Genomic DNA, 24999 nt, shown 5'->3' with positions numbered 1-24999 from the left:
CCACGTGACTTTAAGAAAAAAGTCTATCTATTTTTTTTTTAATAGACATATTTTTCTAAAGTCACAGGGTAATTTTTTTTCAGATGGATCGGGTCTGGTTCGTTTAAAAAAATGGATCGACTTATTTTTTTAAAGTCACGGAGATATTTTTTTAAACTAACCAGACTCGACACATCATAAAAGATTACCAGTGGCTTTAGAAAAATATGTCTACTAAAAAAAATAGGTAGACTTTTTTTTAAAGTCACGTGGCATATTTTTAATTTAAAAAAAAACAAAAATATTTTAAAAAAAAACTCCGTTAGCAAAAAAAGGTATATTTACACCATTTTGTAACGACAAGGGTATATATACACCACTTTTATAACCAGGGATATATCTGTTCTAAATCGTAAATTTGAGGGGTATATTTGCACCTTTGTCGTAAATAAAAAAGAAAACAAACAATAGTACTAAAAGTTTCCTATATTTACTATTTTTGTAAATTTTATTAAATAAAGTTAAAAAAATACTATATGAGTTCGATATTATGACGGAAAATGCGTTTAAGAAATATTTCATTTTACAGTACTTGATTGGTAGAAAATACTAAGTACTGCTCCTTCCGTCCCAATTTCTATAACATTTTTTTCTTTTTAGTCAGTACTAAACGGATGACACCTTTCTATTTTTAATAACAATTCAATTTTAAATTTACCTTTTCACCTTTCTATAATTTAGTTAAGACCACAAGTTTTAAAAGTCTTTCTTTATTTCTTAAATTTCGTGTCCAGTTAAACACCTTCATATAAAATGAGATGAAGGAATAGTTGTAACTTACTAAGGACATGACATTAGATAGGAGCTTGTGGAGGACACGAATTAGGGTAGAGAGCTAGAGGTTGTCTCACTTATCCTTTCTTACTAGCATTCGTTGTATTTCTTCTGTATTTTCTTGTTATTTGATTTCTGTCATTACTTATTATCTCTCGTAGTCATTGTCTCTTGTTCTTCGCTGAGCATACTATTTTGTGGTAGTTACTATTCTCTTTTTCTATTTGACTTGCTTTGTTATTGGTTTATTCTAAGCTGAGTCTATCGAAAATAACCTCTCTACCTTCCAGGATAGGAATAAGGTTTGCGTACATCCTACTGTCTCCGGACCACTAGTGTGATTACACTAGATATATTGTTGCATTAAAAAATCACTTCAAAGTAATACTCCACTCCGTCCCAGTTTATGTGACATTATTTGATTAGAAATAGAGTTTAATAAAAAAAAGAAAACTTTTAAAAATTTTGGCCGAAAATAAACCTTAGATAAATGTGTGGTCGTAAATTATCTCGTAAAGTTAAGTTATTTCTAATTATAAAAATATGATATTTTATTTGTCATTCCCTAAAAAGAAAAGTGTGTCATGTAAATTGGGAGAGAGTAAGTATCCAATTTGCTAGCAATATTATTATAATATTTTTTTTTAAAAGAAAATCTTGCTCCTAATAAAATCTAAATCAAATACTAAACTGGTAGTCCCGGTAGTCTTATCAGCAAAGAGCGGGGAAGACCAACCTGTAATTGCTTCTGCAAACTTCACTTCACTTCTCCATGGAAGCCTCCACCGGACCTCCACGTCTTCCCTCAATAAACATCGACAAGTTAAAGCAAAATCTCCTTCAAAAAGGCGTCAACCCAACTCCAAAAATCATCCACACACTCCGCAAAAAAGAACTTCAAAAATTCAACAGACGCCTTACCAAACAAGCCTCTAAAGAACCCCCACCACTCACAGAAACCCAAAAACAAACCCTAGCCGAAGAATCATATTTCCAAGCCGTTAAGTCAGAGTATAAAAGCTTTAAGAAAATGGTGAATGCTAAAAATGATGAAAGAATAGTGGGAAAGCCTTGGGAGAAGATTGAGAAACTCAAATTGCAAGAGATTTGTAGTGAGAGTAAAGTGTATTCTGGTGATAAATTGAATTCTGAGCATTTGTGGGAGCTCAGTCATATAATTGAGTCTGAAAGAGATAAATTTTCATGGCTTTTGGATAATGATGTTGAAATTAAACAAGGATGGTTTGATAATGAAAGGGCTAACTGGGACTACAGACAAGGTCGTAGAGGCGAAGCTGAGATAATTCGGTTTATCATTGATAGGCATGTAAACAAATATAGTTGACTCAATAACAGTACTATTCCTATTCTAATACACCCTATTCATTTAATACAATAAACCAAACAGTCTAATGCCAACATAACTACTCCCAGCATTACTAATACACCCTATTCAGTACTATTCTTATATACTGTATAGTCAACTCTTTTAGTTTGACATTAAGTTGTAATTGTTATTGTTATAGTACTATTGATAAGTGTGTATGTTTACAGTAGGCTGGAGAAGCGATTTTGAAGCTGATGATTTTCTACATTTTTGTTGTAGATTGAGTGGGACGGAACTAAGTGTGAAGGATTATAAGTTTTCTAAGTTGATGAAACACTCTGGATTGCAGTATACTGAGGAGCAAATGCTGAGGTTAGTGGAAGGGCTTGGTGAAAAGGGACAGTGGAGACACGCATTGTCTGTTGTACACTGGGTTTACAACTCTAAGGAACATAGACGCAGCAAAAGCAGGTACATATGTTCTATCAGCAATTAATCAAATGTTACCTCGTTTATGTAATAGTAATGTTTTATTTCAGAGCTATTGTTTTGTCAATAGTAAATCTGTCATGTATATACGTTGCTTCTATGTTGAAAAAGGAGAAAAATTTGCTTTTTCTAGGTTTGTGTACACAAAACTGTTGGCAGTTCTAGGGAAAGCAAGGAGGCCCCGTGAAGCTCTTCAAGTTTTCAATTTGATGAGAGTATTTCCTAACTCATATCTGTCGGATTCTTCTTGAATATACTCATATGATGTGGTTGGAGAGAGTCTAACACTTTGTGACGTTTAGGGGGATGCCTATATTTACCCTGATATAGCAGCCTACCATAGCGTGGCAGTTACACTTGGCCAAGCTGGTTTGCTCAAAGAGTTGATCAACATCATTGACTGCATGAAGCAAAAACCCGAAAAATTAAAGTACATGCGGAGGAAGAATTGGGACCCTGTTCTTCAACCGGATATTGTGGTATATAATGCTGTAAGTAATTGTTGTCCTTTCAATTGTCTTTATTCTTTCTGATAAAAAGTAGTGTTTTTACTTCTGGGTCCCAATCTAAGTTGCATGGACTCTTCACTTTGGATGCTGCACCTATGTCGGATTCTCCAAAAATACACAACTTTTGGAGAATCCGACACGCACCCGTTCACATTTTTGAAGAGTCCTAGCAACATAAGTCCCAATTTCTTTTTTATGTTTGATAATCTGCATAGTTGTGACTTCTTTGATCTTTAACTAAATGGCTGCTAGGTTTTAAATTCTTGTGTACCATCCCGCCAGTGGAGGGGAGTGTTCTGGGTTTTTGAGCAGTTGCGAAAGAATGGTGTTAAGCCAAATGGGCCAAGCTATGGACTCGCAATGGAGGTAAGCTTTTGGCATTTCGTTTAATAAAAGTTGACTTTGTATTACTCGCGAAGTCTATCACTAAGAAAGTGGTTTGAGTTACTAAAGTAATTAGGCTATCCCTGTTATAACTGTAAAGAGTTCATGAAATCAAAAAATTATTTATAATATCTGGGGGCAATTCATACTTCTGATACCAGTACTGAGCAATCAATATTAGTAACTGTTTTGCCTTCTGCTTAGATCTGAACTGGTGACATCATCTTGTGTTTTTGATAATTATATTTTGTGTTCCTTCTAATTCATGGTTCATATAGAGTGGGTTTAGGAAATTGCGAACAGCATTGCAAATTGCTCATTTATTACTGTTGCGTGAACAAATGCTTGTTATTTATTTCCAAATAGTTATAGCAGCATTGTAAGTGTTACAAGCGTGCTGCACTTTTATTGAAAGGTAATGTTGCAATCTCGAAAATATGACCTTGTCCATGAGTTTTTTGGAAAGATGAAGAGAAGTGGGGAAGCCCTAAAAGCTCTTAGTTACAAAGGTAAGATGGTTTTCTTTTCAGTTTTCACTCTCGAGCCTTTTCTTTTAGAGACTTATTGCGGCATTCTTTTAGTTCTTGTAAAATCTTTATGGGAAGAGGGGAGAGTCAATGAAGCCATTCAAGCAGTGAGGGAAATGGAACAAAGAGGAGTTGTTGGAAGCGCCTCAGTGTATTATGAGCTGGCTTGCTGTCTTTGCTACCATGGGATGTGGAAAGAAGCATTCTTGGAGGTGTGGATACCCTTTTTCACTTTAACCTTTTTCACTTTATCTGTTTTCCTTTTGATGGTTTTTATAGACCCTGACTTCCTTGTGTTACTGCGCTGAAGTTATATAGATAATTATTTGGACTCTCTCAGAAGTCAGTTCCTATGTTGTTTACTGTATGAAGAAGTTCCTTTGTCATTTCTATCGCTTAATGTACAGAAGGATTAGTTTTTTGAAATTTAATTAGCGCATTTTTGTATTTTTGGGGACACAAAGTTTGCATGTAGTAAAGCACTTGTTTCAGTCTAAGTTACAACGGAGCCATTTGGCCATGATTATTTCACTTTTTTTTTTTTTTTTGGGAATATTTTCACTTTATTTCAAAATCAGTGTTTGGTTATAAAATTTCCATAACCAATTCCAAATTTGGAGATGTGCTCCAAACCTGTTTATCAACTCCAACAACAACAATAAACCCAGTGAAATCCCACAAAGTGGGGTCTGGGGTGGGTAGAATGTACGCAGACGTTACCCCTCCTACCTTGGGAGGTAGAGGAGGGGCTGTTTCCAACTCCATCTTCATAAATTGCAAATAAGGTGCCCTCTTCTTCCCTTTGCAAAATGTATAACCAAACACAACTCCGTCTTCAACTCCAACTTCATAAATTCCTAATAAAGTGAAAAATATTTGGAATTTTTGGCCAAACACCTAGGAAAATTGTCATTTAAAATAAGGCAATTTATTGAGGACTTCTTTGTTTTATATGGTACTTATTCTGGCAGATGTTGGATTCTAATTGAAATCATCAATAAGTTCATTCTAGCAATTCCATGCATCCTCTCTTAAGCTTTATTTGTGGTAGTTCTTGAATCCCGTTGATTAAGGGATGTAGGTATCTTTTCTCTCGCCTTTATAGCTACGAGCGGTGTCATGAGTTTTTTTTTCCCTTTTAAAAAGGAAAAGTCGGTAATAGTACTTGTAGAGTAAATTCATTGTGTACCCATGCATCGGTTCCTTCCATTTTATTTTTTAATCTTTGATCTTTAGTCCTTGCATGCCTCAAAATTTTGTTCCCTTCAAGTATGCATCTTCTGCTGTGTGTTATTTATGCTATCTCACTTTCATCGAAAAGGTCTCCTCTTTGTGTAAATGTGCCTGCATGGTTCATCTTCTGCTGATCTTTTGATGCACAAACTCAATTCTCAGTCATTCCACTCTTACCACAGATTGAGAAGCTGAAAATGCTACGTCACACAAGACCTTTGGCTGTTACCTTTACTGGCATGATTTTTTCATCCATGGACGGTGGACATATTGATGGTTGTATATGTATATATGAGAACAGTAAAAAGCACTGCGAACCCGACATAGGAATCATAAATGCCATGTTGAAGGTTTATGGAAAGAATGATATGTTCTATAAAGCTAAGGAATTATTTGAGTGGGCTAAGACTAAGGATCCCGGTCCTCAACTTTGCCAGGGTAATTTGAGTTCTTCTCGTAGGCCAGATGCATATACATACACCTCGATGCTTGAGTCCTCGGCTTGCTCTCTCCAGTGGGAATACTTTGAGTATGTGTACAAGGAGATGGCTTTAGCTGGGTATCACCTTGATCAAAGCAGACACGCGAACCTCTTGGTGGAAGCATCAAAAGCTGGGAAGGTAAAATTTGAAAGGCTGTTTTATATATCAGGACCTGCATTTTGTGATATCTTTTTGACACCGAATAGTAGAGTAACACCCTCCTTCCAGATAGAAAGAAATCTAACCAATGATGTCTACCTGGTCAAAATGTGTAGGCCTATAGGTTGATTCACCACATTTCAACTGTTTACGTGCAATTGAGCTATGACAGTAGAAAAAAACTGAGAGGAAAGAAAGACAAAATACTCTTATAATTGTGGATTTAGTTACTTTTTTGATGAAGAATTGTGGATTTAGTTACTTATCATGAGTTGTTTATGTTCCAGATGAGTCTCTGTTATTGGAGTTATGTCAAAAACCAGTTGTTGGAACTAGGTTAAAAATCAGATCTTGTTTGTTTGTATTCTCTTCATTTCCTTTTATAAGCTTCTTCGTTGTTGATGCAGGTGCATTTGCTAGAGCATGCCTTTGATGCAATACTGGAAGTTGGTCAAATACCTGATCGATCATTCTTCTTTGAGATTCTATGTCATGCTACCTGTCAACATGATCATGCAAGAGCTGTTGCTCTAATTAAATCAATGGTTCATGCTGCATTTCAAGTCAGTTTCCAACAGTGGATTGACCTATTCAACAGCAACGATGAAAGAATTAGCCATTCTAGTTTGAGAGGATTATTAGATGTGCTATGCAGCCAGAGTTTGGGATCAGACACGACCATTGTAAATTTGCGCAGGGCATTGGAATCTCTTTGTGGATCTTGCACTTCAAGAGTGCTTTTAATCGATGAACCTGTTGAATCTGCAACAGATGTCAGTGCTAATACAGATGAATTTAACCTTCAGCATGTTCAAGTTGATGAAGATGACTGTAGTAATGAAGCCTATGATGAGAGAGAAAAAGGTGCCGACAAGGAGTTAGTTTCGGATTTGTCAAACTTAAGTCCCAGAGTAGATGAGAGAGCTGGGACAAGCACAATCTTTGAGCTTTCTGATGACGAATTAACTTTTGATGACCAATTTGATGAGTTAGATGATATCAACGATCAGTTAGGACTCGGGATGTCTAGTGATGAAGATGACAACTCTTGTGAAACCAAGGTTCCCTCAGCGAATGAAATATTAAAGACTTGGGAGGATATGAGGAAAAAAGATAATACATTCTTCAACTTTCAGCTAGGCCAGATGTGAGTTTTCTTTCACAGAAATTGCTTCTTCCTTATGATAAGCCTCCTTGCAATGATGCTGTAGATTGACTATGATAAAGGGTTACAGGAATTTCAACCTTGTAAAAATGTAATGTAGCAGTGAGATAGTTGAAGACTTGAAGCGTATGGGGTGTGATATTATATGATTGAATCCGGAGCCTAAAAGGTATAAAAATACACGGTATAAACCAAAAGGGGATAGCCAAAAATTTACATACCAAAACGGATATAACGTGGATCAGTCCACATTATACCCCAATTTTTTTTTCAATTGTAAGAACAATCACTGAAAAATTAAAAAAAAAATAATTTAAAAGGTATAACGTGGACTGATCCACGTTATACTTTCATTAATTTTTTCTCTAGCGTTTTACAAATACTTTATAAGACGTTGCCTCTATTTAAATCATATTCAGCTGTGTTTTTAATAAAAAAAATTTATTGATTTTTTTTAATTTTTAAAGCATATAGTTAATTTCAGTGATCAACTCAAATAAATATTTTAACACATGCAATAATTAAATATGTGTTATATATGCGAACAGAAATAAAAAATAAAATATAAGTTAAATAAACGTCACACATTAATTGAGTAGTAAATGTTAAATTACATACTAACTATTAAACGGCACAAGACATGTTATATATTCTTGGAAGGTTGCATAAGGAAACAACAATCGTACAACTTAAGAAAAAACATAAAAACCAACAAGCAACAACAACTACTGATTTCTGTCGGGGCAGCGATTCTTGTTATGACCTGTTTGCTTGCACGTACTACACTTTCTAGCCATGCGAGCAGGAGCTATATCCATTTCATTCCTCCTTCTAGTTGTAGTCCGCACTCCTGAAGTTCGCTCGTATTCAGTGTTTGCAATTAAACTAAAGGGAGAAGGTGGCCAATATGCCTCATCACCCAACGGTGAAAAATTCCCACTGTACGTTTACTTGTAAAACTTGCAACTGTAGTACTTGCTAACATAGGTCTTTGATTGAATTCCGCGGATGTCACAAAATTTAATTGCACGTGAACATGGCATATGGTAGTTTCTCCACTTCCCACACGAACACTTTTTCCCTTCGGCAGAAACTTTATGGATATTTCCGCCCTTACCTTCGTGTGCAAATGTCAGAATCTCAAAGACCCCTTCAGTTGCATTGTATTGCTGCATGTCAGTATGCTTTAGGGACCTCTCCCAGTATTATCAAATTTCTTTTCAACAGCGCGCGGCCAAAACTTTTTATCCCCAATCAACAAATCAGCAAGGGTGCTTCTCTCAACAAACCGATCAACAAGATTTTTAAACGTATAACGGACCATGGCAGTAACGGGCAATCCACGAGCTTTCTTCAATAAACCGTTGTAAGACTCGGAGACATTCGTTGTCATAGCCCCCCACCTATGACCGTTGTCCTTATGCAATGTCCATTTCTCCTCCGGAAGAGCTTTTAACTACAGATGCGCTGGAGGTGACATTGTTTTAATTTGTTCCATCCTCATTTTATGCTTCTTCTTCTGGTGCTCTGTAGCCACAAAACCATAGCAAGTACAACCTAACCCGCTGTTGCACATCAATTTCTAGGGTCTGATCTGTAATGTCATCTAAGCCTATATTCAATTAATTAATTTACTTCAAACCTACTAACACCATTAAAACAATCCAGACCGGGTGCCCAACCAGTAAGCTCATGGATCAATTGTTGCCACCCAACAATACCTATATTTCTAGCATTAAGATCATTCAAGGGATTACCATCAACAACCAAGCCAAACATGAGCTCAATATCTTGTAATGTGATGGTCGCCTCACCTGTACGCAGATGAAAGGTGTGCGTCTCAGGACGCCATCTCTCTATAAGTGCAGTGATGACTGCCCAATTATATGATACACATCCTACCTCTATTACTCGCCTAAATCCACACAGGCCAAAGTAGTCAAGGATGCGAGGATGAAAAGGATGGCGCCTCACGTGCTTCCAAAATTCGATATCCGCGCGACGAGGAAACAGGCATCCGGTCGGTCCTCTCAAGGCACCATCCCACACAACCTGTGATCGATGCTTCTCCTGGAGTGTTAACACATCGTACACTTCTGGCCCCGGATGTACGCATACCCGTGGAAACTCCATACCTTATATACAAAAAATAAAATAAAAAATGAAGTCCAGATCAAGCTATTTGGAGTAACTTACTATTAAAAAAAAATATATTATTCCAATTTTAGCAGAACAAATATGCACTGGCTAGATAAAGTCAACTTCCATACGCCTTATTTAGAAACCACTGATAGTGGATCACATTAATACCTATAAGGTATAGACAAAATAATTGTCCACCCACTTAGACTTAGGTCCCATATAATAAAACATTATCATGACATTTTAAGTATCTTTTTTTGGGCTATTGAGGCATCAATTAAGTTTCACTTTTCTGGCTATATAAATATCACATTAAAGGTACAATGAAAAACAATTAGTTATTCAGATCTTTTATATAACAATCCACAAAAATAACAGTAACATAACAACAAATTTCTTCAAAAGTGCTACTAAACAAATCAGACCTTTTATGTAATAATGCTTCTAACAGTCATATCTTAATTTCAAATTAAAATAACACAAATAACACAAACATATATCTTATATGTATTAAAATAACACAAATAAAAAATAACAATTAAGATATATAAGACAAACAGATATCTGTTGACACCCAATTTTGTCCCGCCTCTCCTCCGAAATACCTAGTTACGCTTCTAATATTTCGAAAAAAAAATTAAAATATATATTTATATTTTACTATAATTATTAGCCTCTTAGTAATACCCACGTTTCATTATTCTATTACAGTTACTATTATTATTATTATTATTATTATTATTATTATTATTATTATTATTATTATTATTATTATTATTATTATTATTATAATTCACAATTTTTATCATTTAGGTATTTTTTCAGCTTACGCACACGCATCGCATTTATCTTTGCATAATTAAATAATAGTGTTTATTTACTGTGGATTTTCGAAATATTATTGCACGGCTATTACAACGCCATTTTTTATCTGAGCACTAATAATTGCATATTTTATATTAAATAATATTTTAACACAAGTTATTTAAATAGGTCTTTTATTTAAATGTGGTAGCCCAATCAACCCATACTATTTTCGGACCAATTCATAAATCAGTCCACATTTTAATTCAACCAGCCCATTCCTTTAATTCACTAGCCCAAATCAATTAACCCACATTTTATCCCAACCCACTATTTTAACCCAATATTCAGCCCACTACCCGAATTCACCCGACCCGACCCGGATCTTCATTTAACAAAGGAAACCCTTTTAGGGTTTCCCTCCTTCTTCCACTTCGTCCGCCGCCCCTGCTCCTTTCTCTCCCTTCTCTTCTCCTTTTCCCTCCTCTCTCTTCTCCACTGCTACCCCCATCGCCACCCCACTGCTTCTCTCTCCCACGTTACCTTTCTGACACCCCACTCCCCTCTGCCGCCTCCACTATGCCCTGTTCCCCCACGCCCACTGTCATCTCCCACGCCTCTGTTCCCCGCTCCTCTTCTCCCTCGATTCCCTTTATCATTTTCTTTTCAACCCAAAAACCCTATAAAATGGGGTTGAATCGTCTCAGAAGAAGAGGTCTTTTTCGATTCATGAAATTACCCCTAGAACCTGAGAGGATCTTTTGACTCAGAAAATCCCCTCAAAAACTGAAGCTTTCGAATCGGTGAAACCCCCAAAAGAACAGGACCCTTTTGATTCAGAAAACTCCCTCAAGAATCGAAGCTTTTTTTTTTAATCGAAAGTCTCTCCTGAAAATACAAGTTCTTGAGCCACCCAAAATTCCCTCAAATATTAGTTTTTCCAGTGTTTGTGATAATTCAAAATATCGAATCGAAATATTTAAATCATATATTTTTTGTTTATTTCATCTGCTCTGTTGTTGTTGCAAATCCGAGCCTCGCAAGTTCGGATTCGATAATCTTCGAGGTTGACTGGAAACCCCGTGCCCCACTTCGTTGCACCAGAAAAAGGTCGGTAAATCTTCCTTTAGTTGTTTCTCCTCCTGTTTTAGTCTTAATTGTTAATTTTCTGTCATGCCGTAGTTGTTGTATGTTTGGCTGCTGTTTGATTTAATTTCCAATTAATAATAGTTTTAAGCATAATTAATGAGCATTAATTGTTATTTCTAGTTATCTTCTGTTAGCAACGATTTAGGTACGATTGACAGACACTAGTTATTGTCATTAATGGACTTATGAATGTTTGTAGTCCAGCATGACCAAGTATTTTAGCTACTGGTTTTTTTTTAGGGTTAGTTACTTGTTGATATTAATATCGTCCAGTTTGATATGTTGTTCATATAATTCCTAGCCTATTACCTGTCGCAGTTTGCTATATTAGACCTAAATTGGTTGTTGGTCGAGCATGTTAGATTAGCTTCATGTTTATTGTTGTTCTTTGGAAGCAGCCTCACATTCAGATAACGCTTTTGTCTTTGTTGATTTCTTTCATGTTTGGAGTAAATTGAAACTGGTAACTAGATTTGAGCCCCTTCTTATATATTTACAAGTTTGTGTCCCTGTTCTAGAGTTATTTGGGTCAATTAGGATCCTTAAATGTTTAGATGCTGTTATATCTTACTAATTAGTGTACTCAACTCTTTGTCTGGTTTTAACTAGCATGTGAATTGATCTTGACTGCTTGAGATATACCTGTACCTGTTTAAATTAAGTTTAGAGTCATTTGTGACCTATGTATTTGACTTACAAGAATGATTCCCCTGTGGTGTGTTCCTTGAGTCAAGTATTGTTCTCAAAATGTGTTATTGGTGGTAAAATGGAACCCTTATGTCTGCTGGACATGAAATAGTATCCATTGAAGCTAGAAATGACAGTTACTTGACTTAATAGAGGAACCAGACCATCTGTATGCTCACTTAATGAATTCTGTTCCAAATATGAGGTTTGTGTCATTTGGTTTGTCGTGTATCACAAGTCTAAAAATGTGTTTTAAAGGGATCAAAAGGATTTTAGATTTAACTTCAGCATCTGTGAACCTGTACCAATGCTCTATTGAGTCTTGTAACGATGTTTGAAGTCCCTTGTTGACAAAAACTTTCCAATTATATGCTATGTGATCATTTCTTATTAAATGTAAACCTGATTAGGCTCACTTAAGAAGATCCTAGATTTAGATGGGTACATGCCTTAGTATGATGTTTGCTGGGATTTGTAAGAATGTTGAGATTACTATGTCTAGCTAATATGTTAAAAAGGAAAATGCCGAAGGCCTGTTCACATGATCAAATTCTATGCTTGCTGTCTGTTTGGTTTACACTTATTGCTCCAAATGCTCATGTCTGTTAGCTAGGATACTGCATATTGTGTCCCTCCATGTATGGTTTTCCATTGCAAGTACACTGTGTGATCATGTATATACTGTATATGACCAGTATATCTTAGCTAATACGTTTAGGGGGAGATTAGTGAGTCATTATGGATTAAGCTTGAACCCTCCCTGGGATTCATGAAATCCCTTGGAACTTGTGCAACATCGGGAAGACGAGGGCAAAAGTTTTTTCCAATATTAACCTTCTAAGTATCCTTATGAATGTTTATACACTGAATATACTCAAATATACATAGTATATACATAATCCACTTGTCTTCTTTGAATTTACATTATACATGTTTAGTCGTATTTATTGGTTACGTACTAATCATTTTCTCTCGTTTTTTTATGCATGAACGTTGTATCCGGGTTTGAGGGGACTCACCTCCTTCCGCATTTAGCGTTAGGCCGAAATCCCAACGCATATTATCGAGTTTCCTTCATGTCCAGCCCATCCGCAACAATGCATAAAATCTCCGCTGGGCCGAGGCCCAACAGCAGCAAACAGATCCGCAGCAGCGCATAAATCTGCTGGGCTTCAGCCCAGCAGTGGCCCAATAGCAAACAGCAACAACACGAAAATGGGCCTGAGCCCATTTAAATCATTTTACTTTTTTTTTTATGTGCATTTAATTTATAATTACCTGATTAACATTTTACTTGTTTTATTTGTGTAGATTAGGCGAACCTTAGTAAACTAGTGGGTTAGATTAGTGCAATGGGTAGTTAAATATAAAAAAAAACTGATAATCAATTCCATAAGTCTCATTTTCTTTCTTTTATATTAACGTTATTTTATAATATCTATAATACTTATTTTTAGAATAATTAATTTTTCAATAGCTTAAATTCCTATTTTTGAGTTAAAGGAATCATGTTCTACTCTTATTATCTTGAAAATTTTAAACGCCACTAACATGCAAATAGGAATTAAAGAATATTTTGTAAACACCTTTAAGGTTATCTAAATTATACATACTTCTAGCCGAATTAATAAAAACATAATTTCGTTTATACTTCTAAAAAACGCAAAGTCAATTAATACCTCATCGTTTAGTTTGTTTCAAATATTTATTAAGACATTGCACTAACTCGCATTTTCTTCTATTCATATACCAATTATCATATTTCGTAAATCTAATCTTGCATAGCATTATTCTACTTCCATTTAAACTATTAGCAACATTCATAAACTTTATCTCAAATAGTATTCTAAAATCTCTTTTATGCAGATTATTGGTCTAATTTTAAATAGCATTATTATTTGAAGTCATTTATAAGTCTTATCATAAAATAGCATTTAAATTCTTCTTTTATGCAGATTATTATACTTTTTTTACAAGTCTTATTTTAAAAATAGCATTATTATTCTCATTCAAATTTTAACAGCATTCATAAAATCATATTTTTCATCTCCTTATACAAAACGCTTTATTTCTCTACAAGTTAGTTCAAATAGTATTATTATATTTTCTTTAAAACTTTAACAATATGTACAAGCTATTTTCTTAAAATATAAGCACTTCATTTAATTTTGATTAATCAACCTAAGTTTGGTCGGATAACCGTAAGTTAACGGATTCTAAAGGATGCCTAATCCATTCCCTTTAGGATAATATAGAGCCCTTACCTGGAATCACACTGGTTAAGCAGACTATTAATTAAGGTTTAGTTTTAACTTTGCCTTAGCTAAACTCTAGGTGTCCTAATTCACCGTTAAACTAATTAGGTGGCGACTCCTTAAAACAAATAAACAGGAATCACCAATACGTCATACCCCCTAAATCAAACCCGGTTAAAATGGGGTGTGACAATATCTACATCTACTATAAATATACAATATTATATGAGTTAGAAAAAATATCTTAATTTAAATAGCAACAAAAGATAAAGATGAAGAAGTTGCTTCAAAAATTAGACTGTAATGCAGGGTTTAAAAAGAAAATAAATGGAGGAGAAGGAAAAGGAGAAGGAGATGGAGAGGTTCTGTAACTTCAAAAATGGAGGAAGAGGCGGAGGAGAAAGAGCTGAAAATTTAGGGCAACAATGTGAATGTGAGTCGTGGACAGTACCACGTTTCACAAATATATATTGTAAAACGTGAATCAGTCCACGTTATACCTTTTAAATTTTTTTTTAATTTTTTGGTGATTGTTCTGACAATTGAAAAAAAAATTATGTAAATTTTTGGCTATCCCCTTTTGGTTTATACCGTTTATTTTTATATCCTTTAGGCTCCGGACTCTTATATGATTTCCTTAGAACTAATTTACTCATTGTTTTCAGATTTAGGATGATAGGGAAAATAAAAGCGGAAGGAACTGGGAAACTAATGTAAGGACGAAAGTAGTTCTGTTATCATTTTGTACAATGTATCAATCGAAGGAAAAAATGGAGATATTTTCCAATTCGAACACACTTTTACCTCTGTAATTGGCAAACACCAAGTCTGAAACGTAAGCCTAGTAAACACCATCCAGTTATAGTGCTCATTATAAAAAATTAACGTCTTAAGCATATATTTTCTTAAGTCAAATCCTACACTTAATTTACTTATCGAGGATTAGTTGAACTTATCTCTTTAATTAGATCCGGGTATGGTACAGATTTGTTATCTTAAAAATAAATTAGGGATTGTGTCGTAGCTCTATAATTCGGATGTTATTTATCGTTGGATAAATTGCTGATGACAGATATGAAACACGCTACAAGATAATACTAAGAATATTTTTTGTTTAAGACTTACCATTGTTTCACTCTTTAAAAGCAGTACAAGATAATCACTCAAAAATAGGAGGAATATTGTTTTTGGATTAATATATTTTTTAAGAATTAATAAACGTAAAGGTTATTAACATATGCAGGTGGTCAAAACATTTTAGAAATCCAAAGTAGTCTTATGAAGTCTAACTAGCCGACTCGTTACTGTTAACATAAAAACGACGCCGTTATTCCCTCAGTCCTCTTCTTCCTCCCACTTCTCTTACATTTCTAAAACCCTAATAACACAATTCTCTGCAAATTACTAAAAAAAAAAATGGCATCTCTAGTTTCAAAAACAAGACTCATTTCTCGGATCCGTGCCCCATCAATAGTTTCAACTCTATGCACAGTTACAGAAACCCGAACCCAAAAGCTAGAACGTATCGCCGACCAACTTCTAGACCTAAATAAGATCGAAAAATATGATTACGCCATTCTATTCCGTCACAAAATGGGCCTTAATCGATATGGGCCTGCCGTTTCGGGTCTGGGCTCCGGATCTTCCTCTGCTGGGCCCGGTGCAGGGGCTACAGATGCAAAGGTTGAAGAAAAAATTATATTTGATGTAAAGCTTGATAAGTTTGATGCGGCGGCTAAGATTAAGGTGATTAAGGAAATTAGGTCTTTTACTGATTTGGGTTTAAAGGAAGCTAAGGAGTTAGTGGAAAAAGCGCCAGCTGTGGTGAAAAAAGGAGTGACGAAAGATGAAGCTAATGCTATTATTGAAAAACTCAAGGCAATTGGTGCTACAGCGGTATTAGAATGATTTTTTTATTTTATTTTTTCAATTTTGCCGAATGTTTTTATATTTTAAATTGTTATTTTCATGGGGAATGGAAATGGAAAGGGGAATTGTAGTCCATTTTGATGAATTTTGGTTGCATAATGCTAGGGACTTTACTACATTGATTTTGGTACTTGTGTCCCTTTGCTGTTTATAGTTCCTGGTTTACTACTTCAATAAACTTTTATGTTAGCTCATTTGGTATGTGCTATAGAGTTGTTTGAAATTTTAGTAAGTTTCTGGGATTGTGGATTTTGATTATTCTTGGGTTGCAAGATCCATTTTTCTCCCTTGTAGTGGTCTGAGGTTATTTTCCACTGGCTTGTTTTGGGAGTTGTACATTAATTATATACTCCTGGTTTATCTCGGTCAATTGCTTATCCAGTTGATTTGCAACCTGCCATAAAGTTCGTTGAAATTGCAATAACTTGCTGAGCTTGCGGATATTATCGCGAGATCACTTCCTCTCTGCTTTTGTGTTGGTTTAAGGTTTTTCCGCACTAGCTCATTTTAGGGAGTTCTATGGTGATCATTTGTTTCGTATAGCATGCTTACCTCGGGATCACAGTTGCAAGTGCATAGATAAATACCCAAAATTTGAAATGGACGCCATTGGTATATGACCTGCCATATCATCTTATGATTTCTCAATTGCTAGCATATTATTTGAAATCTTAGAAAGCTAAAGATGATTGTCTTTCTGATAGATCAGCAATCCAAAAAAGTACCATGCTTGTTTCTCTAATTTTTGTGCTACTTTGGTAGTTACCCTGCAAGTATACAAGGTTCTCTTAGAGATTTGTTCCTTGCTTCTTTCTTCATCTGGCGGCCATCAGTATGCCTATCCCCAAATTGGATGTTGGGTACTGTTGATTATAACTTGACACGTCATTATTTAATTATTGCTTTCTAAGAAGGGCCCTGCTTGTGTCTTAGATGTCCCAGTTCAGTTGTAGTCATATTCTTTTGCATTCACAATCTGTCAATGTGTGTTTTCATGTAAAGGAGTACTTCGCTAGAATGATGTGATAAATTACAAACTCTTATCCCTTTTATTAGGATAGAAGTTGCTTCTTTGAATGTAAACTCTTTGTGCTACATTCTAATATGTCCAGCATCTTTTGCGCAGTGGTTCTTCCATGACCTTTGTGTTTGTTCAAGTCTGTTTTTGTCTTGTGACTGATATAATTGGTTTCTACTCGAAGTAAGTTCCGACCTATTTCTTGCTTCTCCCGGTAAGTAAAAGTATTTTATTCCATGAGAATATTAAAAACAGTGTTATAGACTTATAGTAATCAAAAGCATAAAAAAAAGAGTAGAAACTGTTACAGAGGTTATGAAATCGGGGAAGAAACTGAAGAACCTAAGAGTTAACGGAAAATTTCAGGCCTAAAATACTTGGTGCACTCCCCCCTTATCCTCTCAAGAATTGAGGTGAAAGGACAAACTTGAAATGTCATTTTTGCCCAGTCATGAGTCGTTTGTATTTGTCCCTTTTAAAAGTTTTAGACTTTTGTTGCACTGTGTGTGGGATTGAATGCAGGAACTTAGTGGAGTACGTATGCGAGGTTTTTAGAGGTTCAGGGTCTTTGGCTCCCTGATATAACAACAGCAAATTAACCGATCAAAAAAAAAAAAATACAGCAGCAAATTTTAGGATATAAATTTTTGAGTTTAAGTTTCATCATTACGCTTGGTTGAGCCATCTCTCATTCTATGGATTGTCCTGGACTGAAAATATTTGTCGTATGACATGCTGAATAAACAATTTTGAGAGGAGAATGTAATTATTTCTCATCAACTCTCATGAAGGGGAAGAAAAGATTTGAGCATTATGTTTATATCTCGCATGCATACTTTAACCCCTTTTTTCTATCGCTCCTTGCCAGTAGGCACATTGACAAATTCCCGCTACCCAGTAGCCAAAGGTCTGATGGTTGGAGTCTGTAGGATGGAAAATAAATAAGGAAAAAATGGATAATTGTTGCATGCAGAAACACTAGAAAAGCTCCCTGGAAGGTCGCCCTTAGAACTAGCAGTTTCAGATCGTGTAAATGTAGCCTGAAATTGATATTCACTTTCAAAAGAAATTAATGCACAACAATTTTGTGAACAAGTCGATTAAAGTGCAAGTGCTGCTAATGGTAGATGTATTTAACATGACAAATGAAAAGGTTTCAATAATTTGTAGCAACATAAACTAGTTTAAACTGAAAAGTATATTCCAGTAAAATCGATGTAGTCTAATCACATGATCAGGACTAGAAATTATTTTATACGCTCAGGATCATCAGAAACATCATTTGGGGGGGGGGGGGGGGGGGGTTCCATGGCAACTCAACGAACTTTCTTTGTGCAGTACTTTACACCCAAAAACAAGCTACAAAAGAGGGTATATGTACTGCAACTCAACAAAAATATCAGCACCATGTTTTGCCTGTAAATTTTGTTGTAACCTCAATAATATATTTAGATCACTGCCAATGGACACAATTCTCCACATTTACAAATCTTCACACATATCTACAACACATTGACATTTAAGCTGGAAGATGAAGACCATAGCTGTGGCAATCCAAATAATACCATCTGCATAAACAAGAAAGACATTGTAAAGAGGCGAATAGATGTGAAAATCTTGTATGCAACCAAACCATTAGGTTGTTATTTCAGCGAGTATAATGATATAGAAACTTTAATATAGTTAGTATAAATGAAAAACAAAAAGGATAGATCGTGAAACAGCAGGCCACCTAAGTCTATACTTCATAGACAAAATGATCAACCCGACATTCGCCGCACACCAAAACAAAAATAGTACTATGTAGGTAAATGAGGAAGAGCCTTGAGGCAACGGTAAACTTGTCTTCGTGTGGGTGGAACCAACCATTGATGCTTTGCGTCAGGGTAAGCTTGCCTACATCACACGCCCTTAGGGTGCGGGCATATCCCTAGACCCTATGTGCACGGGGATACTTTGTGCACCGAGCTGCTGTTTTTACTATCTAGATAATTTCTTCTTTCCAACAGAGCGAGTAATGAATTATTTAAAAGCCAAAAGGTTGATTTCATACTAGAAGTGGAATAGTCTCGAAAACGAAAAAGATATTTGAATATACATGTGTTCTTTCTGCGTAGTACCAAAGCAAGGAGATTTCGGCAAATCAAAATTGGAACTATCATGGTTTGAACCCCAGGGATGGTGACGTTATAAACCAACCACAAAATAATTTGAGATTTAAGCATAGTTGATTGATTGTTTGCTTAATGAAAAGAAAACTTAGAAGATAAGCTTACCAAACACGGAGGGTTCGTGGATTCAATGCCTTCAATGCTGCTTCAGCAAAGCATTGTGCCGCTTCTGCCTCTGCTTCAGCCTCCTCCGCATCTCTAGCTGCCCTTTCTGCCTCAGCAATATCAGCTTCTGCGTCTGCAACGGCTTGTGCAGCAGCTGCAGCAATCTCCTCTGCACTCAAGCTCATCATTTGGGCTAGTTCTGCATCAATTTGTGCTTTTGTAAGGATTCTAACTCCATTGTTATTAAGCTTTGGGGAATCCTTCTGCTTCCCCTCCAGAAACAATGGGAAATCGTTTCCCCCGACACAAGATGATACTCTACTCGGTGCAATCCTGTACTGATGCTTCACCTATCAAAAAAAATACAGGTATTAATATCCAAAATTAACAATCAACAAACGTTACTCATTGTCGGGCTATTTATTTACTGTTTGCCTGATCTTCTATAGAGACACATAAACAAAAGGAAAAATGCACAAAAACTAAGTTGCGGAAAGCTAAATTCATTTACGTATCAAATTTTCACAATTGTAACTTATTTAAAGAATTTTATAGCAGCCATTCTCAACTGTTCAACATAAGGAACTTCATAATTCAGGAGAGGGATCATAACTCAGAGAATGGTACCACAGACCATACAAATTGATGCGGCAAAAGGAATAATAAACTCCCAGTTGCCTTACCTCTCAGTGTTTCCGTCAATGAAACACCCTGACTTGATGTTGCACTGCAGATAAAGCTTAAAGTCCGAGAATAGACATGATATTATAGTCTTGACATAAAACAATATTACTTCCTCTAGTTAAGCTAGTAGTTCCCAATCTTCTCCATGACTCCACAGATTTCACACCAACCATTAACAATTAAATGACACGTGACAGTGCAGGAAACTACTTTAATCTTTTGGGGCATTATTATCTCCCGCCATCTACACTAACTCCATTCTCCGCGGGGTGGGGGGGGGGGGGGGGGGGGGGCGGCGGTTGAAGAAGAAAATATATCGATCACCAAAATGGCCACTTAAATATAACACGAGTAATACATAGGTCCTCCGCCTCTGAGATTACTAAATGACAATTGTCAAATGTTCTTTCACCTTCCCAAAACTAAGGTGATTTCAAAATAATCATATAGCTATTATCTTAGAACTGTCTTCCAGATCACTAATCATCTATTATTGATTTTAATGCTAGAACAAGATGGAATGGCCAATCAGCATCTGTGAATGTAATGTCCATTATCTTTCGAGTTTCAAACATGTGGGCCAACTATGGTTGGGTCAGCTAACAGGGATTCTCGGTTATAAAGTACCCAAAATATAATAAATCTTCACCTGGCTCAGTGTATATAAGTTTGCAGTAAACTCCTGCCATCTGTCATTATGATCAATACGTGGTCTTTAGAAAAGTTCTGTACTAGAAAAATATTTTGAAGATTCATTGCTCTCAATATTGTGTCGATATAGATCTGTCAAATATATCCAATTTGTCATTTTGCATGGAGTAAAATAGACCTACTGCATTTCCTGCCAATGCACCTAACTTGAACACCAAAAGAGGAGATTTCATCATTTGCATTACCTTTATCAGTCTTCCATTTTCAACCAGCGCCTTCAAATTTGCCACTAACAGCTTTTCAAAATCTGGAGGTGCCATGAAGTGTTCCTTTAAGCAAAGAAAAATATGAAGTTACTGACACCTAAAAGTATAAAGAACGCAGTGGTATTCACAAAGTCCATACCCTTGTTGATATGTTAGTCCATACCCTTGTTGATATGTCACCAAAGACCGGAAGAAATCAACTAAGGTTCTTAAACTGTAGCCAAAAGAGCAACTTCCTATTTCTTTTTTCCCCTTCGGGAAATCTATATCCATCTTACTCCAAAATAGAGCATAAAACCCACCTTTACTTAAGGGCGTAACTGGTGTATACGGAATTGGATTAATGTAAAATGGGTTAAGGCCCCCAGAAACCATTTGGCAAGCCCATCACCGAGTTAGGTTGTGCATCCATGTCAGCATCTAGATGCTGATGCAACCATAATTAATGGATCAACTGAACCTAGTATTTTCGACATAGATATATATGTGAAAAACAATTAAATTTTTAACAAATATTCAATTATTAACCCATAATAAAGTACACGTGTTCGGTGCAAAGAACTTTAAATCTTGAATCTGCCTCTGCATGTTAAATAACATTAATAGCACGCCTTTCCACTTTCTATCGTCTCCCCACCCCAATAAGGTACCTTGCCTAATTCTTCATGCAGTCAAGGTTTGGGTGATGAAACAACATAAAGTCTAGCCAAGGGGAGAAGCTATGTTGCAGGGATGATGAATATGTGATCAATATGGATACTTTCAACATCTACTACGTTTTACTTTACGTACAAAGTATCAACACCAATACCATATCTGCTGACACTAGTATATTCACAAATAAGAGACTAGGCAATATTTGGGAGAAGGAAAATCTTTTTGTTTTTCCATTTGTCAAAGTTCTTGAAAAACTTAAATGGTCTTTTCTCCATTTTAGGTGTTTAAGGTGGATCTAGTTCAAAGGAAAAAGACAGAAGATTGTCAGGGAATATGCTCAATTAGGCAGAATTTAGAAGCACACAAGTAGTTTCATTACAGGAAGATTGACAAAATTGTTTAAGGCATACCAATAGAGACAATATTGATACACATGCCTTACAATAATACTTAAACAAGACTTATAAATCCTTCAAATCATTGAACTCGCTCCACTTAGCCTTAGCTCATATTTGCATAATAAACTGTGCTAATAACTGGTAAGAAGCAATACCTCGAGGTATGAAGAAATTGTTGTTCGACTACACCCACGTGGTTCCTTCAATCCTGCTATCACCTCCAAGATAAGATCATCCAATCTGCAGTCAAAAGTCAAGCCCCAGAAAGCTCAATTCTAAGGGCAAATACTTATTTTTATTGTGTGAAAAACCCCATAAAAGATCAAATTGTTAGAGTGGGGTCACTTTTATTTATTTATTTTATGTCTGCATGCCCCTCATGTGCGAGCCTGATTCTTTTCATGGGTCAAACACATGAAAATACTATGTTCAATCTGTAGCAAACACCTTTCAATTATGATCTGATTCTTTTTATTAGCCAAAGCACAAAACATTTTCTAGTGGATGATGGCAAAAGTCGAACTAGGACTCCAATACTATGTCGAATTGTGTGAAACTATGAATTGCCTTATCTAAAAGTTAAAATGCTAAAGTACACTTTCAGTATTGATTTATTTTAGGTGTCACAATATTGAAGCAGTAAATTATTCTGCGAAGGTAGAAACAAAGAGACAAGCATTATGCCGTGTGTAAACTTTCAGTATTGATTTAAATTATGACTTCATACCAATAAAGTACTTTTGGTGAAAGAATATTAAACTTCAGATTCTTCAAAAGCCACCACCTCTCTGATGTTATGCCGATTGGCTTTAGTAAATGTTTACCTTAGTGATTTGACTTTCAAATAATTATGTGAGATACCTTCTTAATAGTGATGCCGCATCAAGAAGTCACTTAAGAGGTTTTTCTTCCAACAGCTCTTCAAGCACAATGATAAACTTCAAGACCAACTTGGAAGAATCCAAGTTTAGATTATAAAAGAGGTAAAGGAATGGATAGCATAATAACCTTGAAATTGGCTCCTTAGACCCAACATCCTCCAGCTTTTCATTGGATGATGCAAGAGGGCTGGCATCAAGAACTTCTATACCATTCTCAACCACAGTGCTAATTTCCAAGGCATTATCGACATGCTTCACTGTTGGCTGAATGCTTTTATACCCAATCCTCCCTGGCTGCCTAGAACCCCACCCACATGCCATAACATGTAGATTTCTCCATTTATCCTGTCCAATGGCCCATTTGAGCAACTATACTTTTGGCATAACTATATGAAAACCACGAAGTTCCAGTTGGAGAAGTATAAGCTTCCACAATTGGTACAGACAACATAAGCTAACGATATTGTCTAATACCTTTAGGTCCACATTTGAACGAGAACGCAGAATATCAGAAAATTCTGGATCTTTGATTATGGTGCTCCACTTGCCAACCCCATACTTAGCAACACCTGCTTTAAGGGCAGCTTCTTCTTCTGATGTCCACTTCTGCTTTGGTGCACCCATAATAGGTTGATACCTTTTTGACACTGAATGCAGAGTTGAGCTTCCCTACTTAGAGAGAAATCTCACCTTTCAATAAACAAATATCTGATTCTGGCAAAAGAAATGCAAATACCCAAGTATAAATGATCAATAAAAACATAAGCAGAACAAACGAGAATCTAAAATTACATCACAGAAACTATTCATTTGTAAACTATGTTACCATACGCGCACGTGTCGTGGATAGTGATTAATAGGCAGCCCGGTGCATAAAACATCCCACGCCAGTAGGGTCTAGGGAAGGGCCGCACCCAGTGGCGGAGCCACAGCCCAGCCGAACACCCTTCGCCGAAAGGTATTAGATACTGAACAACCTTAATATACAACAACAACATACCCAGTGGAATCCCACATAGTGGGGTCTGGGGAGGGTAAAGTGTACGCAGACCTTACCCCTACCTTGGGAGGTAGGGAGGCTGTTTCCAGTAGACCCTCGGCACAGGGACAGGCAGTTCAAAGCAGTATAGAAGACATGGAAAAATACTGTAAAAAGCATGAAAAAAGCTAGCTGAAAAACAAAGAAGCAGTAACTACCCCAACATCATACGATAACCAAAGTACAAGAAACAACAGATATTGAAGGACACAAAAAAAAAACCTATAAGAATACTACTACGACTAAGTAGGACAACGCTCAACTACCTGCTTGCCTTCTACCCTAATCCGTGTCCTCTGTAACATCCTATACATTCGAACACCCTTGAAAAATTATCTAGCTCCGCCACTAGCCGCACCCAGGGGTGTGATGCAGACAGCCTACAGCTGCTTCCGTGGCTCGAACCCGTGACCATACCTGATAATTAGAACCCTAATGGATAGTGATTATTACTACTATTATATGCTGTCGTAGAATATTCAGCAACTACACATTGTTCAAACAAAAGAATGTAACACCAGTATAAAATTTCAATACACCAATAATAAAAAAAAGAAAGCAAAAAAACATTGGAGGTTCTCATTTCAAGCTTAAAGAAACAAAGAAGCTCAAAAACTGGACGCCAAGATAACATTTGCATATGAATATTAAACTATTATTAATACTGTTGAGTAGTACCAGGAAGAAAACGCTATGCTGAATTTTTGACAGTGACATAGATGACTAATTGCCGAACACAAATTTAACGCATTGTAATTCGTCGAGAGTGCTGAGACAACGATGAATAAATTAAATTTGAAACCCTAGAGACACGAGAATCAAATTTGAGATTGAGACCACCACAAACTGCAAGTAGCCTTCTCTTTTTAATCTGTCGAATTTTACTTGCCGCGAAACATGACCCCCACCAATCAAACCACGGAAAAAGAAAATTGTTATTTTCTTCTCGAAACCATAATTTGTTTTTACAGCTATTATTATAGTCCCTCCGTCTCAAAATTCATTAACAATCAATAAATACAATATCAAATTTACTAAACTATCCTTAATTATTATATGTTTTTTTGAGAATTAA

General features: G+C 35.9%; 3 protein-coding genes across 8 annotated transcripts; 2 read left to right on the top strand and 1 right to left on the bottom strand.

The window, feature by feature from the left end:
- Nucleotides 1-1490: 1490 nt before the first annotated feature.
- Nucleotides 1491-7248, top strand: LOC132623618 (pentatricopeptide repeat-containing protein At5g67570, chloroplastic). Of its 2 annotated transcripts, XM_060338396.1 has the most exons (9): nt 1491-2136; nt 2420-2611; nt 2763-2844; nt 2932-3120; nt 3391-3504; nt 3938-4031; nt 4104-4261; nt 5465-5902; nt 6331-7248. In XM_060338396.1, exons 1-9 carry the CDS (start codon nt 1586-1588, stop codon nt 7072-7074), a joined length of 2562 nt encoding a protein of 853 aa, XP_060194379.1. In that variant the 5' UTR covers nt 1491-1585; the 3' UTR covers nt 7075-7248. The 2 variants fall into 2 exon arrangements, with proteins under 2 accessions (XP_060194379.1, XP_060194378.1); XM_060338395.1 differs by having other exon boundaries at nt 3938-4261.
- An 8127-nt stretch (nt 7249-15375) lies between these two features.
- Nucleotides 15376-16248, top strand: LOC132623427 (uncharacterized). Its single transcript, XM_060338189.1, has one exon. The coding sequence runs from the start codon at nt 15542-15544 to the stop codon at nt 16031-16033; it is 492 nt and encodes a 163-aa protein (XP_060194172.1). The 5' UTR covers nt 15376-15541; the 3' UTR covers nt 16034-16248.
- Nucleotides 16249-18204: 1956 nt separating this feature from the next.
- LOC132621339 (telomere repeat-binding factor 1-like) lies at nt 18205-24911 on the bottom strand. Of its 5 annotated transcripts, none has more exons than XM_060335563.1 (7): nt 24603-24908; nt 23360-23599; nt 23013-23230; nt 22160-22244; nt 20929-21012; nt 19349-19698; nt 18205-18640 (listed from the first exon to the last, which is right to left on the bottom strand). In XM_060335563.1, coding segments are annotated over exons 2-7 (888 nt in total). In that variant the 5' UTR covers nt 23510-23599; nt 24603-24908; the 3' UTR covers nt 18205-18639. The 5 variants fall into 5 exon arrangements, with proteins under 5 accessions (XP_060191546.1, XP_060191547.1, XP_060191548.1 ...); XM_060335564.1 differs by having other exon boundaries at nt 23360-23593; XM_060335565.1 differs by having other exon boundaries at nt 23360-23557.
- Nucleotides 24912-24999: the final 88 nt, after the last annotated feature.

Source organism: Lycium barbarum, chromosome 12 (genome assembly GCF_019175385.1).
Source record: "Lycium barbarum isolate Lr01 chromosome 12, ASM1917538v2, whole genome shotgun sequence".
NCBI classification, from domain to species: Eukaryota; Viridiplantae; Streptophyta; class Magnoliopsida; order Solanales; family Solanaceae; genus Lycium; species Lycium barbarum.
The sequence above is the reverse complement of the archived record's forward strand: the minus strand, read 5'-3'. Positions and strand labels throughout refer to the sequence as shown.

Excerpts from the sequence above, each read along its gene's own strand:
- LOC132623618 (XM_060338395.1), top strand. The coding sequence starts at position 1,586 with ATGGAAGCCTCCACCGGACCTCCACGTCTTCCCTCAATAAACATCGAC. Across the intron at positions 2,845-2,931 it reads AAGTTTTCAATTTGATGAGA|GGGGATGCCTATATTTACCC; the intron begins GTATTTCCTAAC and ends TGTGACGTTTAG. Across the intron at positions 3,505-3,937 it reads GCTATGGACTCGCAATGGAG|GTAATGTTGCAATCTCGAAA; the intron begins GTAAGCTTTTGG and ends TTTTATTGAAAG.
- LOC132623427 (XM_060338189.1), top strand. The coding sequence starts at position 15,542 with ATGGCATCTCTAGTTTCAAAAACAAGACTCATTTCTCGGATCCGTGCC.
- LOC132621339 (XM_060335561.1), bottom strand. The coding sequence starts at position 24,641 with ATGTCACTGTCAAAAATTCAGCATAGCGTTTTCTTCCTG. Across the intron at positions 23,231-23,359 it reads GTTCAAATGTGGACCTAAAG|GATAAATGGAGAAATCTACA; the intron begins GTATTAGACAAT and ends GCCATTGGACAG. Across the intron at positions 19,699-20,928 it reads AAAATGGAAGACTGATAAAG|GTGAAGCATCAGTACAGGAT; the intron begins GTAATGCAAATG and ends TTTTTTTGATAG.